At 37.7% G+C, this 20,072-nt stretch overlaps 1 protein-coding gene across 2 annotated transcripts in view; it reads right to left on the reverse strand.

Annotated features, from left to right (window-relative positions):
* spon1a (spondin 1a) overlaps positions 1–1,104 on the reverse strand; it is a 70,792-nt gene extending 69,688 nt beyond the window's left edge. Inside the window, exon 1 of one of the 2 annotated variants that reach the window (XM_023953516.2) lies at positions 497–1,104. In XM_023953516.2, the coding sequence (XP_023809284.1) occupies positions 497–728 (232 nt within the window). In that variant the 5' untranslated portion in view covers positions 729–1,104. The remainder of the gene's footprint in view (positions 1–496) is intronic. The other variant, XM_023953515.2, reaches the window with a different exon arrangement.
* Between the last annotated feature and the right edge of the window lie 18,968 nt (positions 1,105–20,072).

Below are 20,072 nucleotides of genomic sequence, written 5' to 3' on the forward strand. Positions count from 1 at the left end.
CTATTTGTCCAAGTGTGAAATTCTTACTGGAAAAAAAGGCACAAAGAAGATGCATTGCTTGTATTGAATCAATGTGTCCTTTGACCAGAAGCAGCACTTCAAAAAAATAAAATAAAAAATAATTCCATTTCAGATTCTGTCTTGATCATTAGAGTCACAGAGGAGATCAAATGGCACATGTTCATGTGCTTTTAAGAGAAAAAGAAATATGGTTAATTCAAATATTACCGTTTTGTGTATTTTATGAATAGACTTTTCTTGAGAAAAATCTCTAAATTTATTGAGAAATTCATCTTAAAGAAAAACAATAGTGGAAATACAAAGAAACGTTTTATTTAAGTGATTTGATTTAGTCATTTTTAAGTGTTTGGAAGCAAAACTGAAGTGCCCAAACACTGATTTTTGTAGTGTGCTGAAAGTCATCTGCGTAGTAGCCTAAAGTTTTGTGTTGGTCGAGTTTGTGTTGAGTAAAAATGCGCAGAAGGCAAACACCGACCTCTGTATGTGCTCCCCGGCTGGTAGCTGTCCGGATCTCCTTCCACGCGGAGGCGAAACTCGTTGTTGCTCTCCTTCCTATTGCTCTGAGCCCGGAGGATCCGACTACAGTAGCCGTCCGCTTTCCCAGCTCTCTCGAAAGGCTCCTCGGTGAAACCCAACGAAGTGCACGCAGCGGAGGAGATGAAGCACAAAAGGAGCATTACGGCTGGATGTAGTCCTGAAGCTTTCATTTTGCAGACTTGCGATTAAGTTGATGCGTAGGTATGCAAAAAGGAGAAAAAAAAAGATTCTCCCAGATCTCCGTTGAAAACGAAAAGCCAACTTGCCAGCTGCTGAAGTGAGACTTCTGAGCAGCTAGCGGGGCAGATCCATCCTGCTGACAATGAGGGAGAGGAGGAGGAAGACACGGATGAGACGTGCGCTCTCTCTGCATGAACGGCACGCTGCGCGCAGCTGAACCAGAGTCCTGGGAAGTGGCCAAACCAGGAGCTGTCTTTAGGTTCACATCAATTTACAACGAAATTCTCCCCACAGCAGATGAGACGATTTACACTGAACTCTTACTGGGATTCGTGTGTCTCTTCCTGATCCTTTTGGAAAGACAGGAACGCGCAGACAAAGGAATAGCTAAATGATGCTGCACGGTTGTCAAGGTAACAAATTAAACAAGTGTTTTGTCACTTGACTTTTAAATGATTGTTTCACCTCCCCTGTTTGCGGGATGCACAAAGGTTAACAGAGCCAGAATTGATGAATATATTTACAAATAATTAAGGCTACAAATATTTCAACTCTTGCTTGAGTTCAGCATCATGAGGCGCGCCTGTCCTGCAGACAGGATTAATGCCTCTTTTAAGAAATATCCACCAATCCAGAGCAGTCACATGTTCAGCCTGTAACAAGATCACAAGTATGGAGTCCTATACTGTTCATAATTAAATAAATAAACACAAGAGGAGGGTGACACCAAAAGAAATTCAGAATCCTTAAAAAAACGTTTTTTTTTTTTTTATTTCTTTATTTTGTTTGGTTTTCTATCACTTTCAGGAGAGGACAAAACCCCCCAAAATGTACACTAATAACCACCTGCACCCACGTGTCATACCTCATCCTGCATGTGGACCCAGATCAGATTTACATTCATGCACCTCACCTGTGCACCCCATATAGATTTTAAAAAATAATTTTGGCAAGCACCTCCCATGATGAAAGTTAGGTTGAATAAAGTGTATAATTTTACCAATATAAGATTTTTTGATCAAGAGTCAAGACAGGCCCAACTGTAGTCAAAAGTCACATTGCACCATCATGAATTTACACTATAATGTGGTGTTCTGTATGCATACACAACAATCATGACATATTATAACATTTTATGGAAAAATTTCTGTTTTTTGTAGCAATTAACTTTTCCGAGATGGCTGTTACAGAGTTTGGAATTACATGTTAGTACCTCAAACATATTTATTTGAGCACAAAGCCCATTGTGAGGTAAAAAGCTTGTGTGGAGCTGAAAGTAAAACTTATGTCAACAAATCTAACAATCTGAAACACCCAGGACAGGAAATGTAAACATTGGTTGCAGTGGCAAACACAATTACATTCATCACCATCAAAAATGACACATAATTTTCTGAGTCTGAAAAATACAATTAATACTTGTGATACGATGTGATTTTGCATTTCCCTGACTCCCACTTAACTTTTCTGTTTTTATAATTACTCAAGATGTAATCATGAAATCTTCTGTAGAAGTGTTAGCTGTTATGTCTGGGGTTTCCAAATAGACTGATTATATTTGTAAAGTGAAGCTTGGTAAAAATCAATGGAAGAGGTGGGATTACATGTCAATTTAAAATGTCAAAGAAAGATCATCTACATTTAAAGTTTAAGGGAGCCAGACTACAATGAAATCAGTGAATATGTTTAACATCTACAAGTAAAAAAGGAAGTATGGCAGAAAAATGAATGGTATTAATTAAGAAGTAGCTGAAATGGAGCCACATTATTGTGATTATCATAAATTAGCGTTCAGCTTCAATATGCTCTAACACACCTCATGCAATAGTGCTGAACATTTGAACATTTTTTATGCAGTTGCTCAGGTCATCCTGGTTTTTGCTTGCTAATTATTATCTCTTTCAGTGTTTTTTGATTTAGTTTTCACTCATGTGGGAATTATGGGCATTTTGTTCTGTTTTAGCCCCTCATGTCGCACATGCTTCTATTACTAATTACAACTGCTTCTGCATGTTAATTACAGTAAATTTAAGAACGTATACTTTTCCTCATTGTCACTTTTGTTTTGTTACTTTTAGGTTTAATCATCTTGAAGTTTGAAAGGTTTTATAATTGTTATATTTAAGTTTGCTAAGCCTTGGTCTTTTGTCATCATTTATTTAATCTATTCAAGTTTTCACTAAGTATGTTACTGATCTTTTCCATTTGGGTCCCCCCCAACCACAGGAGTTTTCTTTTTTCCCCATTTGTATCTTTAATCTTTTTCTTCCTTCTGTAGACAAAGGATAAATGTGAAGAATATAAGCCACAGCAGCTTTCTTCATCTCCAAGGACCAGCTAAAATGCACCAAACCGTGTAATCAGATGGGCTGCAGATTATTACATTAACTGTCAATGATGTGTATCTACTGTAAAGAATTTAATGGCAACCCATTGGGCGTTTTCTAAGACAGAACCAAGCTAATGTTCTTAACTGTGGCTGAAACAAGACAGCTTTTAAAAGGACAAATGTCAAAGGTGAGACAAATTGAACAAATTCATTGGTGGATGATTCTATGTCTTTTGCATTTTTGGATGTGGCACTTCACTTGATTTTTGATTTTATTTGATTTGAAATGGTTTATTTCAAGCAATTAAGTAGAAATAATACACAACAGCAATATAAACATCAGTTATACATTCATACAGTAACTACCGGTAATCAAACTTAGGATAATTAGACATATTAATAAATATTGCTTGAAAGGGAGTGGGAGGAAGCGAACTTATATAATCCCACCCCGATTATACTGTAACCATTTTATTACATGATTTATCAATATCCGGTTCCCAGTTTTTATCAGACAGAATTAAAAATCATAAGATATCGATAAAATCAGGACTTCTGGTTTGACATTCAGTTACAAAAAATTTCCAAAGAAAATTTAAGTTTTAAGATTCTGCTGTCATTTTTGTTATTTACTTGAAGAAGTTTATTAAAATGTTACACAGCATTTTTTTTCACACTTCCAATTTGTCACTATTTTGTAACAACATTGTTTTTTTTTTTGTTTTTGTTTCTTGCAAACTTTATAAAAACTCAATTTGTGTTTTGGCAGCGACATTGCCATCATTGCTGTAAAATCTTTAACTTGTGTGGCTTGCATAACATTATTTTAGATTTCTAACACCTGTTGTGGACAGTTTAGTTACACCAAAGTCAAAGTTCAATTTAGTTAAACCTCCAGCTTTTTGCACTGTGACATTCATGCAGCAGTTACATAAAAATGTCATCCATCAAGGCAAAAACAGAACTAACAAAAACACTAGTGTTCTGACAGAGTAAACTGAGCCAAAACAGGAACAATTGAGCTTTATCAAAAGCTCCTCCTGTGGCAGTCTGGTCCTTATTTTTTCCTTTTGATTCTTAAACTTTGAGACATTTGTGATTAGCTAAACAGTTGAATTTTTTTCCAACAAACTTTTTCTTCTATTGACTGGAGCAGCTTGTTCCTTTAAAGGCGTCACCTGGAAGTTAGGTCGGTTTAGATAATTGACTCTCTTACCTACTTACACATACTAACACCAATCTGCATCAGTCATGACAAACAGTTTTTCTAAATTTAAAACGTGACATTCAAACTGTAAACAGCAGTATGTCTGAATGGCTTACAACAAAGTGTGGAGTCCATTTGGTCATACAATACTTCAATAACAAAATTTGCCTTTTTATTTTCTTCTTTCTGATGAACAAAACCTAACATTTGACTTTAAAAAGAAGTAATTCACTTGTTAAAAAAACATGTCACTGGGTTATAAACTGTTAAATGTTGATATGTTTGCACAACTGCTTCTTTATTTTCCTCGAGAGATATCTTATCCCTCTCCATATTCGTGCGACCCCCCTGTGTTTATTTTAGCCCTGGGAGAGGTCAGCAGACAAATAATGGGAATGCAACACCTTCTGATGGGCACTGACAAATGGAGGGTGGCTGGTTTCTGTGCATGTACTGCTGAGTTGATGGATGGATGGTGGGGGTGGGGGGGGGCACAGTCTAGATGGAAAAATGCTGCCGCAGCAGGTGTCATGACAGCATTTTGTCTCACTGCCCTGTTGTGCTGAAACTACTCAAAATCTTCCAGTGCTCATGGTTAAACAATTTCTGTTACAGAAAAAAAACTGTTTACCAGAACAATTTCTAAAGTTTTTTTCAGACAGACTGTCTTAACACAGGAGCAAGAGAGTTGTTGCTGCAAAGATGAAAGCTTTGTTTTGTAGATATTTTTTTTTACGTCACTTTTTCTTTTAGAACAAAAACTCAACAAAAAGGCTTGAACATCAATCTATATGATTTCTGCTTTCTTTTCCTGTTTTAATCATTAGAAAATAAGTCTTTATAAAGTCATTATTTCTCCTCACTAAATAATGCTTGAAAAGTGTGTCTGTTTTGCTTTGAATTCATAAATCTGTCAATATAATTTTAATGTTCTGGATAACTAGGCTGAAACCTTTTTATCTGAATCTGCTGTAAGTGCCTTTGACAGAAGCACAGCTCAGTATGGGCCACTCAAACCCAACAATGGGAGAATTCTCAATGACACCAACAGTCCTTCACACGCAGCTGCATGGTTTCAAATGCATATTGTTGCAAAACGTTTCTGGCTTTTATCTGAGATTGTCATATTGAAAAAAAAAATACTTTTTTGCAGTAATTATTTTTGTTCAGATTTCAACATCGTCACATCAAAAAAAGGCTGATGATAGTTGCACGTATTTAGATGCGACCAGTACAAAAAGTGATGGAAACTCATGTTGGCCCTACATAACACATGATGCCCATTACTGGATTGACCGCACATATTTAAAGTGCATCCAAGGCTGAAATTTGTTGTTGGCTGCACATATTTAAAGTTAAAGTCCCGTTATCTGTCACCCACCTAGCTAGGTGTGTGAAATGTGGTCTCCACATTTGACCCAAATAAACAGACACTTTTAAAAATAAACAAATCTGATTTCTTTTTATTTCAATAGCACATCAGAATTTCCAAACTTCTATATGGATCTTTAAATAATCCCCCATAACATTGCTGTTTTCATGGATATAGAGGTTAAGGGGGAAAAAATCAAATTAGGCCTTTCATTTGATCTTAGTGAAGTGTGAGAGCCTGCTCATTAAACAGCCAAGCCCCCTGCTGCTGAGTCATTAAGGCCACATTTACCATGCACTAGAGTGTTTATCACATTAAATTCACCTGATTTGAAAATAAAATAAAATAGAACACTAATCCAGCAGGGGAAAATTGAAGAACTCTCTGAAAGTGTTCATAACCTGAAATCTTACCTGTAGAAATAGTAAATGTAAACCTTAAAACATTTCAGCCTTAGGTTTGTGACAAAAACAATTCTAAAAACAGGTTGTAAAGTCACTCGGCACAGATCAGCAGCCCCAGTCTCTTGATGGAGTTAACGTCTTTATTTTCACAAATTCCGCTCCCCATCTCCTGCTTTAAAGGTAATCTGTTTTGATGTCCATCTAAAACTTGAGTGTAACATGTGTTGTTTGGGGACCAGCGAGCGTAAGGGGGCTATCACAAATGATTACAGTCAGCCAGAGGGTGACGGCGGCTGCCAGGTGCAGGGGTCTGCGGAGGCATTACTTACTGGATCCTGTCTTTACCTCTGAGGAGACCAGGGCCAAATCTAAATGGCTTTGAGGAAATCACACAACCTGTCACAAACTGTTAGTTATCTGTCACACAGATAACATTACGCGGATGTATGCCAAGCAGCAAAACATGCTGTTTGGAGAAGTGAATCGTTTATGTCTTTGTCTGTGTGTTTCTGATGTAAATTTACAAAAAATAGTTATAATACAACATTATCATAATCAGTTCCAGTGACCTTGTTAAGATATTTAAATACTGCATTAGAGCATGGTAACAGTCAGGCGACCTTTATACCAATATTACACATATACATAAAACAGATGATGAATAAAAGTTTTTTTGCCAAAAATACCCAGTTGGCTGTTGGGTGACACCTCTGCTCAACCTAATCCTACATTAATCTGATGAAAGAAAAATTTCCTAAAACAGAATGACATCCAATAACCTGCAGAATCATTTAAAGAAACATGTCTCACTGGGTCTGTCTTTTGATGTGCATATTGTAGGTGTCCCATGCTAGGTCACCATCAAATGAGAATTTGTTCTCAACTGATCCTCCTGGTAAATAAAGGTAAAATAAAATAAAAAAATGCACGTTTAAAGACAGAATATCTAATTGGCTGTTAGCGTTAGGTCATTACAGTGAAAATTAAAGCTACAACAGTCAGATTTAAGCACATATCACATTTTTGCACAATCAATAGAGTTTAGCGAAACTCCAATATTACAATATAATTACCGGTACTTGAAATGGAAATACTTATTTTTATGGGGGTGGCGATTCATTTAACGATTTGATTCCTAACATAATTTTGAACCAATAATAGATATTGGTTCCTTTTGAATGATCTGATCCGATTTTATTTAATTCGATTATTTGCTTGCCTCAGACAGATCGATCTGGTTGGATTATAGGAATAGAAATCGAGTCATCGTTATTCGTTACACCCCTACTTATTTTCATTTTACATTTTTCCTTGCGATCCTTTGATATATTCTTGTTTGGCAGATGCCAAATTAATTTTGGGGAAGTTTCATTTGTTTGTTTTTGTGAAATTTGCTTCCTAAAACCTATATTAAACAATTGTCCATCAATTAAAAATATTTTATCACAGTTCATGAGAAAGGAATTACACAATTTTTTAAAGTCACTTTATAAAAAAATCAGCTTCACAACATACATCCATGCTAAATCTCGTACATAAGCTGTGATTTACTGCATGCAGCTGCAATTCAAGAAAGAACACAGAAGGGCTTGTACTGAAAACAGCCAGCACACTTTCCAGGGGGGAAAAAATCTGCTAATGAAAATCTAGAATTATTGTTGAAAAGCAAATATAATGTGTAGTACAGTACTAGCAGTGGACTTTAAGTCGACTTGACTTTCTCTGGGACATGGTGTAAAGTTGAAAGTAAGACACCCAGCTGTGTGGTTTGGGTTATATGTCACATTAGCATAAATGCTGCCAGTGCCATAAGAACTATGACATTCCCTTGCGTTGTACTGAAAAAAGGGTTCTCATGAGGGCACGTCTTTTAGATTCTCAGCTTCTTTGTTCAGTAGTCTGTGGTTAAAGGCAAAATCTGTCAACAGTCTGTCCTCTTACAAAGCTTTACACCGTGATACGCTGAGGGACTCTTTCACTATTTTATCACAAGTCCTTTCCAACACACTCTGACCTTATTTGAGTCTCAGCCTTCTACTTCTGCCTGACCTTTGGCTATGAATCCACAAGCAATAGATGAAGACGCTTGGGGTCTGTATTCGCAAATGTCATGTCCAAAAGTATTGCAGATGTTCATACCTAACTTTATTACTGATAAAAAAAAGTGTTATAAAACCATCCAATAACAAAAATGATTGAAAAGAAGATTTTGCTGTCCATTTGCAATGGTCTAAAACTATTATTTAAGACATTGAATGTTTTTCTTGTTTTCTTTTTAAACTACAGTTTACAGTTTTTCTCAAATGCTAAAACACAAAAGCCAATCCCCTAAACCAAATGGCCAGTTGTCTAAAAACATTTACTAAATCTAGCCATCATTTTACAATACCATAAACACATTTCACATAAAGACACACTTCAAAGAACAAAATCCTCCATTCTCATACATTTTAACACATTTTTCTTTGCCAAAACACAAGTTTCAAAAGAACTCCGTTCATATTCTCAAATGAAAGCTCAAGTGATGCAAAATGCTTGCCACAGTCAGCAATATTTGAACACATGAACACACCTGGCATTGTTTATTACACGCAACTAATCAAAATTGAAGATACTTGTTGCTGATGCTGTGACCACAGGTATAAAAGCAAGTTCAGAGTACACAGTTTGCTGAAGAAAAACACAATGGATGAAGGCAGAGTCAGGGGAAGAGGAATTTGAGTCAGAGGAGGAGGGAGAAGAGCTGGCAATGGAAGAGGAGGAGCAGGCCAACGAGGAAGAGGAGTTCAAATCAGGGGAGAAAAAGGAGCAGGCCAACAAGGGAAAGGAGGAGGTCAAGGATGGAGAGCAAGACAACCTTGCACCATCATTATGGATGAGATGCGAGCAACAGTCATTGACCATGTGATTGTGCATGGCATGGCAATGGCTGCAACAGGACTAAGAGTCCATTTAAACCTGAGTAGGTTCACCATGGCCACCAGTATCAGGGCATTCAACCTGCAGAAACGAAGGCAAAGAGCCCGTAACATCATTGGCCAAAGAGGCATCCCTGATGTTCCTGGCCATCTGGGGGGTAATATTACTCTATGTGCAGCCATGGGTTTGGAGTGGCTTGTCCACCGGCATGCTGTCCTTGGGTCTTACAACACCTAACGTCTCCTCACCTTCCTAGAGGAGCTAAAGACATCCTCCACCCACCAACAACACCATCCTGGGCCCACACATCACATTAATGTGATATTTTGGGACAATAAGAATCCACAGAACAAACCAAATCAGAGAGTGGTTAACCATCAATAGTAACCACTTTTTAAACGTCTGTCGGCCACCCTACTCCCCTTTCCTGAACCCTATAGAGGAGTTCTTCTCATCGTGGAGATGGAAAGTTTATGACAGACACCCATACACTAAATGATGCCGCACAGTAATTGTGGTGTGTGTGTGTGTGTGTGTGTGTGTGTGTGTGTGTGTGTGGTGTGAATAAAGTAAATAAAATAACTTCACACCCTGAACATGTTTTCAAATGTATAGTGTGCAATAGATTCTGTTTTTGCACGGAGTTGTTACAGTAGTGTACATGCAGAATTTACTATAGATTTATACTCTTCATATGAAATTCAGAAATCTAAATGCCTAATCCTCTCCAGAGATCTAAGAGCATCCATTACTGTAAAGTTTCTAAAAATATGCATTGGCAGTTGTGAAACAGAAAACACTCACTAATTGAGTGTTGTGTTTTCAATGGTTTTGCTGTAATATGTAATGATTTGTATTATGTTTACAGTTTTGAAAGCTTCGAGCTGCTCTTTTGCTGTGAAAGTTTGAGTTTATGTAGCTTTAGAGTAGGGTCTTGTGTTTAGACATTGGGGAACATGGAGGACAGGTTTGTGAAATGTGTTTGAGATAACCTGTAATGTAAAAGTGATATAGTACATTTGATCTGGTATATTTTTCTAAAGTATTTAGTGCTGATTACTTTAAACATCTGGCCCAAATGTTTTGATCTCAAAAGCCCTTCTTTCTACTTTTTCCTCTGTTTCTACTTGAAAGCTTAAGAGTCATGATTCCCGATTAGATCAATCAGAGGGGTCACTGCCACTTCAGCATTTGATTGCAAGATACTACTTCCAAGTTCTTTATAAACACCAATACCAAATGCAAAAATATTCAAGTAGTTGTTCAAATTATGATTACTTTGCTTCTTTGTGTGTGTGCATCTGGTTTTCTTGAATCTTTACAGGGCAAAACAGAAATATCCCACCATGCTATTAAAAAAAACATTTGGTTTTTACTTTCTAATCATAATGTTATAATTAGTCCTTGTGTCGGCAAGCCCTTTTTCTAAAGTGAGTGTCCAACAACCATTTTACCTTTGTCAGTATTCTGCTTCTTGATGGGGAACACTGTTGTTTTGTCAGCCAAACTGGAGGCTGATGCTAAACCATTTAAAAAAAATCCCTGAAACATAAAATATTTTTTATCTCCGAAAACCATTTATCTTTACTCTTTATTTTTTTTAACCCATATTTTAAAAGGAATACCAGCCATCCCAGGCAAGAGCTGGATCAAGCAATGACAGGTCATTGACAAAAACAAGCAGAACCATTTGATAACTTCAAGAGGGTTTGAACTTTTTTGAGAAACCTTTTTGGATGTGCAAAAGTCTGACATCAGCATCTGAGAATTAAGTCCCTATACTCACATACAAACTGATCCTTTGAAATTTTTTTGAGAATAAGTGCTAAATAGCTGTGAGCACTTTTCAATCCACAACAAGCACACATCCATCCATCAGACGTGCACCCCCACAGACTAAAGCAGACAGGCTTTCATAGCAGCCTCTAGGCAATAAACATATGTATTTCTCTTTAACATCTAAATTCTAGTATTCATGCCGAGAATTTTTTGTCTGAGAGGATCACAAGTATTATTTATGTCTTTCCATCACACCATTCACTCCCACTTCACATGAAACCATTTTTCCAGCTTCGTTTTCCAAACATTATCTCTGCTTTAGGGATTACTCATTTCTGACCGACATCGTGTGGGTGTGTTCCGATAAAGGTGCATTTCAGACAGTCTCCAACAGTGTATATTTCATGGTGTGCACTGCAAACATCCTGATATCTGTACTTCGAAATTACGTTAATACCGTTTAGGATCCTGTGAGTTGGTTAATAAAGAGATTAAGGAACACGGAAAGAATGTAAAGATTTTTATTAAGTATCATCAACTAAGATAGTCATTTAGAATTAGGAAGTCACCATAAAATGAAATGACAAAGCAGTTTCCCCGGAAAAGTGTGACAGATTAATTTATGCAAAGTTTGTCACTTCCACAAATGATAGTATCACAGTCTTTCTAATTTGAGGCAGCAAAAAGCAGATTATCACAGAATTTCCCATTGACTTCCTTCAACACCAGCAATTTGTTTGAGCAAAAAAAATATTTGAAGCTTCTTTTACACTGATGAGCCCAGATGGAAAAAAAAAAGCTTTATGTTCCTCCATGTTTGAGGGTTTTTCTTGTTGTGGAAGGAAACTGATCATACTATTAAGGAGAAAGATGTAGGAAAAATTCAAGAAATGAATTAATTTTTCACATTCTTCAAATGTAAAAACCCACTCAACAAAAAAGTTTGTTTTTGGTATTTTTAACATGTCCTTTTTTCTCATAGAGGTCATGAAAAAAGGAAAATAAGGTTTAAATTGCATTTCTGAGTATTTCTTTGTTCAAATCTTTGTGAAAAAAGAGCAGATAAAAAAATGCCCTTGAAAAGGCTTGTAGCTGTGTAGGTGCTACTATTAGCGGGCCACAAGCTCCCTGTTTGCTCCATATACAAATAAAATTGAATTGAATTGAATTCCAGTGCATCTACTTGCAGACAAAAAGATCCATGTACATCTTTTCTTTTCAACAAAAGTAGTTTCTGAAATACTCACTGAAATATGAATATTTTATCAGATGTAATATGAACATAGAAGCAAATGTTTTTCATTTGTGATCAAATGATTAATTAATTAATTAATGGGGTGTAGCTTTGGCTCCCTAAAAAACCAAAATTACACCTGAATACTGACAAAGAACTTGTGTCGTTAACCTGACTTTACTTCTGCAGAACGAGTCAAGCGTGCCAAGCATGTAGTCAGTCACAAAGAAAGACTTGCAGATGTTTTTTTTAGCACAGGAACACAAATGATCAGCTGGAGGAAAAGTAAAAGGAGTGTGATCAGCTGGAGAATGTCCATCCTACCAGTTGCCTCACAGGGATTCTGTGACATGATCATTGACAGGAATTCGAAACTATATTTCCATCTCAATTGCTTTTTGTTTCAATGTGAGTTTTGCAGAGATCATTTGATGCTCATGTACAGAAGAAGCCATTGAACCTCAAGTGTTCAGTTTAAACTGTAAACAAATAAGTGAGAGAAGAGACTTTGTAAAGTGTTAGATTGAGAGCTGAATGCGTGCAGTGCCGAGTGATCCCCCTGAGACTGGAGGCGGAAGTCTCTGTAGGGAGCAGCAGAGATGTTTTGCAAGTGGAAACAGAAAAATGGAGGACTATCAGGGATCAGGTGAGGATGAAGCACAATATCAAAAGGAAAAAAAAAATCTCCCACTCCTATCCTCATCTCTGTCTGTTTGTAGAGTTGTGTGTTGCTTAGAAACATACCAGAATCCCTTTTAACATGGTCTTTTGACGTGGATGTCAGCCGCTGGCCACACCGACTCCCACTCACTGTTCTCCAGAGTATATTTAAACTCTTTGATTATGCAGATCGAAACTCTGTACATGCATAGTTGTTAACTTTTAGGTTGAACAAAATCTGATGCTAAAAAAAAAAAATCATTTCAAGATTTCAGATTTCCAAATTTAAAACACATAGGATAGATGCAGAGATTCAGACCTACTACAACAAATGGCAAATTAAAAGAATAAGGTTTTTGTAACCTTGTACTATTTTTATAAATGTGTGCTATTTCAAAATGTATTTCACAGAATTATCTAACTAATTAAGTCTTTGGGAGAAACTTAACACAGTTTTGTAAGAAGTCAGATCTCTGTCTCCCCCTCTGATCACAGGCGGGAACCATTTCCAGAGTTCTCAATGTACTTCATCTCCCAACAACCCCAGTGCAAAGTTCCTGGATGCCACACACCTGACTTTCATTTGCAAACACTCACAGCATACTTAAACACCGCACTGAGCCTTACTCGGTGCAAAGAATTGTTTGCGCTGCTCTGCCTGCATTACTGAGTGTTATAGCTGGACCTGAGCTTCTGATTTCCTGACCCTGTTTTGTCTCTGAGTCCGTTTGCCTGCTGCCTGCCCGAATGTTGCCTGGATCCTGACTAATCCCATTTCTTCTCTGATGCTCCCACGCTTGTTATTCACCCCTGCCTGCCTGAATTTTTTTTTAACTTGTCCTGTCCAACATCTGGGCAAACAGTTGAGAGCTGACGGCCTCTTGTGTTGGACATATTTTACATTAACAACAGGGGTTATGAATCTTCTGACAAACCGGAGGTTGAAAATCTTTGGTGTTGGACCGGATGGAAAAGGAAAGGAGGGAAAAGAGGGGTTATTAGAGAGGTGGGATAGGAGGGTGATTATGCATAAAGCAACAAGTTGCTGGATGGTTATCATTACGGTCAGGTTCAGATGTATGCATTCAAACCAACTAGTGTGAAATATTTCATTCAACCACGCAAAATATTAGTGCAAAGGTGAGCTAACACCTGTGCTCAGGTGAGTGTTTAAGTTCATCTAAAAATGGATGATGGAATATAAAAAGAAGGAGGGGGAGTGACCAGCCATCCCAACACAAAGACCCCCGCCACAGCAGCAGCGGCAGCCATAACTCCCCAATACCTGCACGGCAGCAGATAGAGAACAACCGTCCCCCGGGAGGCCACATCTGCCGCCCAGGCCAGGGCCAGCAGGGCCGCGATCCCAGAACCAGAGAGCAGGGAGGCATGGGGGGCAGAGAGTGCAGCCCTGGCCCAATCAGGAAAACAGCCCCCCCCCCGCCGCGCAGGGAGGGCCCAACGCAGGGCCCCGCCCCAGAAGAGTGCCCATAGCCCCAGACGAGCACCTCATCACCACCCAAGAGTTCTGGGTATCACCCCAACCGCCTGAGCTAAACTGCCTATTCGCCTATTCCTAACCCTTCTTGCAGGTCTGTGCCACCAAGAATAAAGCACTGGCCGCATGTATTTAGAAAATAATGAGCGAACAGGCACTTAATGTTGGAAAAGGCAGCGGCTCAGGCGGTTGAGCAGGTCGTCTGATTGAAAGTGTGACATATGTAAACGTTTGTTATGCAAGGGTTAATGGCCGACGAAGTATGCATTATCACTTATTAACGCACGTCGTGGAAGCCTGAACTGTCCAACGCGAAGTGGGGTGCGTTAAAAAAGTGATAACGCACACTTTGAAAGCCATTAACCCGCTTATACCATGGTCACTTACAAAATAAATAAATATTAACCAGTTTTTAGTCCTTAATTCTTGTTTTTTTTTTCCGATTTGGATCAATTTTTTTCACGAAAAGCGGACTACTTGTTACGTGGTGTGGCGCGTTGTCACAGTAACGTGACATGGCGCAGCACCACCGCTGGTCGTCCCGATGGGTTAAATAAAGCATCAGTTCAGAGAAAAAGTTCACCTGTTACCGTTTGTCCAGTTGATGAAACTAAAGGTTGTTTTAAAGAAGCCAGCGCAATGATACAAAAAATTTAAGAACTTCTTTTTGGGGCATGCGGTTATCACTTTTTTTTGCGCATCGAGCAGCCAATCAGAATTGAGTATTCACCCGGACTATGGCATAAAGTCGGATAACGTTTTTCTGGGCACATGTTAACAGTTTAATTCTAATCCAATCTTTGATCTGATCAAAGACACTTTGCACAGGTAACGGCAGCTTATGATTAAATTATGTTTACTTAAAGAGTTACCTGGTGGTCCGAAGACATGGCCGCCAAATGAATAGCAAGACTTTGCTGTTAGTCAAAGTTTAATTCAGGACCTTTCTTAACCGTTTAGTTGTTTCTTTTTCTCGGAAGTCATCACTAAAAGGAACCTTTGGTTAACACACTTCTTTTTTTGCTTTTCTTAAACTCACCTGGACATGTCCATCGTCTTTTATGCTTTGGATATAGATATAGTATGCTGTGCCATATCTGTGAAGAACTACAACAGTTCCTAAATAGTGAAAACAATATTTATATTTTCAAAATACCATTATTAAACAAAACAAAGAAACACATGCTTACACCGTACATGCTTGTTTAACAAACAGTATGCATGTTTTGTTTTGTACAGTTAACCCCCAAACAATTCGAATCCTGGTAAGTTTTAATTTAAAGTTACTTTAATCAAATCAGCCAGTTTATGTTTCGATTTAACTTGACAGGCATTTCCCAAAAGATGGAATAATGTACAAAGAGGCGTTGTCATGGGAAAGAAATTCTCAGTTTTAAATTTGAGCAAAAAGTGACCTTCTAAAATTTGGGGGTAAACTGTGGCTTGATTGGTGGATGCTGAAATAATTTAGCCATGTATAGATCCATTCAAATAACGAGAACAGGAAAAAAAAAACATTCTAATGATGCAACAAACGCTTTAATGACCGATTAAGAGGACTCTTAAGGGGAAAAAAAAACCTTCTGTAGGGTCACAGTTATTAACCAACTATGTACGATTTAAAATCTGCAATTAAAAATTTAACAGGATAGAAATCATCATTGAATGCTGTCAAATAAAATAAATGAATAAAGTGTCAAAGCACCAACAATAAAAGCCCAAAGGAAAGCATTTTTCAATTACATCAATCTACTCCCATCACTCTCACTCATTCATTGCCTCTCAAATAATGTAGCCCAACAGAGCTGACACATTCACTTCCCGTCAAACAGGAGTGGAACAGCTTGTCCTTTAACAACAGTGATGTCGTTTTTCACACCACTGAGCAGCAGTTATCACCTTTCAACATATATAATCAGACGCTGAAATACAACTTGTCAAGGTGACCCAAAGTTAAACTTGGGCAATTGTTTGCATCAACTTTTATGATGGTTCCCAAAAAATACAGCACAGAAAGAAAACACAAGAATACAAAATAAAATCCCTATAAACAAAAACCATCCTCTGGTTTAACTCAAACAGCTAATTTGGATTTATCCAAACAAGTGTTCAGTCACAGTCCTGCCTGAACAGACGTTGCAGAGCAAAAAGTCGCACCACGTTGGTTTTTGTGACAAGACAAACACTGAACAAGGCATTTTATTAAAATCAATTATTAAAAGTGTGTTTAGACAATGTTTTCTTGTGTAAAATAATCGATAAATATGGTTTACTCTAAGTACTGAGTGTGTCCTATTGTAGAACATTTACTATTGTTCCCCATACTGTATTTCTGATTGATAAAAGACTAACTGTTTTTTAATATATATTTATATTTATAACTAACATTGCTTAATATTAATCTGTTGGTCAAAATTTGTTAATGTTCTGTAAACTTACAGTTTTCCTGTAGTGACATGTATAAGATTCAAATAGTACTTGATGTAGAAGATGTTAGCTTTCCTTGCTATGTGTGCTGCTAAAAGGTGAAAGGTAAATAATGTTTTAGAAAAAGGTGTGCAAGGTCTGACCGCTCCAAAGGGAGAGTTCTCTATGGTTTCCATCAACCCACACCCCAATGAGAAACAAATGTAAGTTTAAGTAAATGTGACCACAATCTTGCCTCTGTTTCCTGTATAAATTTCATATACCTGTAAGTAAAGAACAAAAACAAAAGTAGTAATTTAATTTAATTCAATTAATAACGGAAAAAACAACTTTGTATAAAACCATTTCTTGAAAAAGAGCACATTTGTAAAGTCAGATTCCCCTTGGTTTTATGGTTTTCCCCTCTAATGGAATATTTTAAATAATTTAAGATGGACCTAATTACCTTAAAAAAATTTAGAATCATGAACCTCATTTAAGATAAGTAATGGGGTCAAAACAGATATTACAAACACATTCTTCAAGACCTTGAAATCTTGCTTGACATCAGTGTTTAATTTGACCAAAAATGGATGCTCTGAGTGTTACCAATATATTTCTTTTGAACAGTAAATAAAGCAAAAACATGGTGAAAAACTAGTGTTTGGACACACTTCAACAACCTGACCAGACATGTACAACTATAACCCATCTCTCAGATTTGTGTGGGTTTTTGTACTTTTTTTCTAATATAAAGTTTTTTGCCTCGCAAAAGTAAGTACTCGGACAGTCTGAAAAATGTAACCTTGTTTATGTTGTTTTGATGTGTCTGTTGATGTTAATTTCAGAAATTGCAGGTTGTGGAAGAACAATGATCAGTCAAATGTTCTACATACATCAAGGTGTTAAACTAAAGGCAGCCGCCAGGGTAAGGTGGCATCATGTGACCCAATGTAACAAGGGCGATCTGGGCACGATGTGTTCAGGCTTCTTGGCATAAAAGAGTTTCTGGAGAGATACTAGAAACGTCAGCGAGGTTGCTGAAAGAGCCTCAAGGTGCCCATGGATCAAGAGGGGAGAGGCATGGAGTAGCACAGTTACTGGACACAAACTGGGGACTGATTACCCTCAGTTGGGTCACAGAAGTAAGAGTCTGTGAAGATCAAAGACTCAAAACACCCTGTGACCCTGAGATTTTCACTGAGGGTGTGTCCAAGCTCTTCCTCTCTAACGTTTTTCCCACACTTCCCATAAAAAGCTTATCAGTTGAGGTGCCAAGCTAAAAGCAGCCCAATCTCCCACAGTTTCTCCTATTCCCCAATTCATATCCTGCCTGCTGGAGGTACATGAGTCAGTTGGCAGAGAAGCCGTCTTTCTATCCAAATATGTATGGTGCAAATCCCCGTTTCTAACCATGCCAACATATCCTTGGGCAAAGTGCTGAATTCCTGTGAAGCTCCTGAAATATCAGCTGTGTGACTACAAACGGTGTCTGCACTGTATCAGGAACTGTGTAAAAGAATTCATTTTAAAGCATTTTTGATATTCTTAATAAAAAAGTGAATTGGGGCCTCATTTATAAAACTGTGTGGATTTCATCATGGAGCATGGTTAATGCTTTAATCCAAAAATGTGCCGATTCAACGAAATTTTCAGACTTCTAGAAGCATGCAGTAATCACATTTGTACGGGAGCAACAGATGGCACAGGAAAGAATTCTCAATCTGACAGTAAACAAAAAATAAATAAATACCCATTATAAAAGGAGAAAAGACAAAAAAAAATCTACCAGAAGCAGAGCACAGAAACTGCAAAACTATATCACAGTATGCAAAACACCAAAATAGCCAACGAAGAAAACATCCAAAAACAAAATGTGTCAGTTTTCAACGTGTGCCTCTTTAACACACAGTCCCCTGTGTGTAAATGCACGGGCTGTGGCCCCTAAAAGACCTATCCATCTATATTAATGAGAAATAATAAAGATGAAAAAGATTCAATGAATCAAAAAAGATCAGTTAATCGATTTATATTCCTAACCAGATGGATCTGTCTAGGCAAGGTGTTAATCGCTATACCAAGGGTCAGCAACCTGGTGCAGCACAGCATGTGGAGGGAAAGACAGTGGCACGCGGGGGTGTGACAACAAGAAGCACTTGATCTGTAGTCTGTATGCAGTTTTTAAACACAGTTGGGTTTTTTGGTCATGTTTTTGGCGTCGCATCTACTAACATTTATCAAGTCATGAGTTCAGTTTGTTTAATAATAACCAAGCAAAGTTAGAATATACCCAGACTTTCTTTCTGTTCTGCCAAATGTCAATATAAAATGTGAACACGTTTTAAAAACGGATGAAAGTGACTATTAGCATTTAATTCTCTAAATACCTAGGGGCGTGACAACTAAAGGGATTTTAACTTTAAGTTTAACTTTAAATATGTGCAACTAACAATAACATGAGCAGACTTAAAATATGTACGGGCAATGGAGCAATGTGCATCTTGACTGCACGTATTATTTCCATCATTTTTGTGCTGGTCGCACATAAATGCTACAGCTGATCACCACTTCATTTACTGGGGATGAACAAAGGAATATTGATGCTTTCCAATTGTGGAAAGTTTATATTACTATATTTAGCAAATTAAGGTAAAAGTAAAAACATTTAATGTTACATGCAATAAAAGCACCAACACAGAATTAATTATAATAATAATAAATGTTATTTGTATAGCGCTTTAAATGGCACACAAAGACGCTTTACAACACATGAGCAGAAACAGTTAATAAGAACAGAGCTAATGCAATAAAAATAATTACAAAAACATAGAAAACAGATTAAAGATTAAAAGCTATTTTAAAAAGATGAGTTTTAAGTGATTTTTTAAAAATTGGGAGGTCAGCGCAGTCTCTGAGAGGTAGGGGCAGAGTGTTCCATAGGGTTGGAGCAGCAATGGAGAAGGCTCTGTCTCCCCAATTATGATGCTTGGTCCGACAGGGGAGGGACAGAAGGTTAGCATGGGACGAGCGCAGAGAGCGGGAAGGGGCGAGACGCTGGAGGAGATCGGTGAGGTAGGGTGGGGCCAGGTTATGAAGGGCTTTGAAAGTGCTGAGGAGAACTTTGAATTTGATACGCTGAGCGATGGGGAGCCAGTGAAGGTTCTGAAGGACAAGGGTGATGTGTTCACGAGGGTGTGTGAGCAGACGGGCAGCAGAGTTCTCAATGTATTGCATCTTATTTATTATTCTGGAGGGTGTACCATGGAGTATGCTATCGCAATAATCTAACCGGGAGGTAATAAAAGCATGAATGAGGGTTTCAGCAGCAGCAAAGGAAAGGGATGAATGGAGGCGGGCAATGTTTTTCAGGTGGAAACAGGCATACCGAGTGATTTGGTTAAAGTGTTGTTCAAGTGATAGATTAGTGTCAAAGAGAAACCCAAGGTTATGGATGACTGGTGACGAAGAAAGCGTGGCGTTATTGAAATTTAACTGAAAATTTGGTATGGATTTTGTGATGGTTTTG

This window comes from Oryzias latipes, chromosome 3 (assembly GCF_053564925.1).
Source record: "Oryzias latipes strain Hd-rR chromosome 3, Olatipes_Hd-rR_3.1".
Taxonomy (NCBI): Eukaryota; Metazoa; Chordata; class Actinopteri; order Beloniformes; family Adrianichthyidae; genus Oryzias; species Oryzias latipes.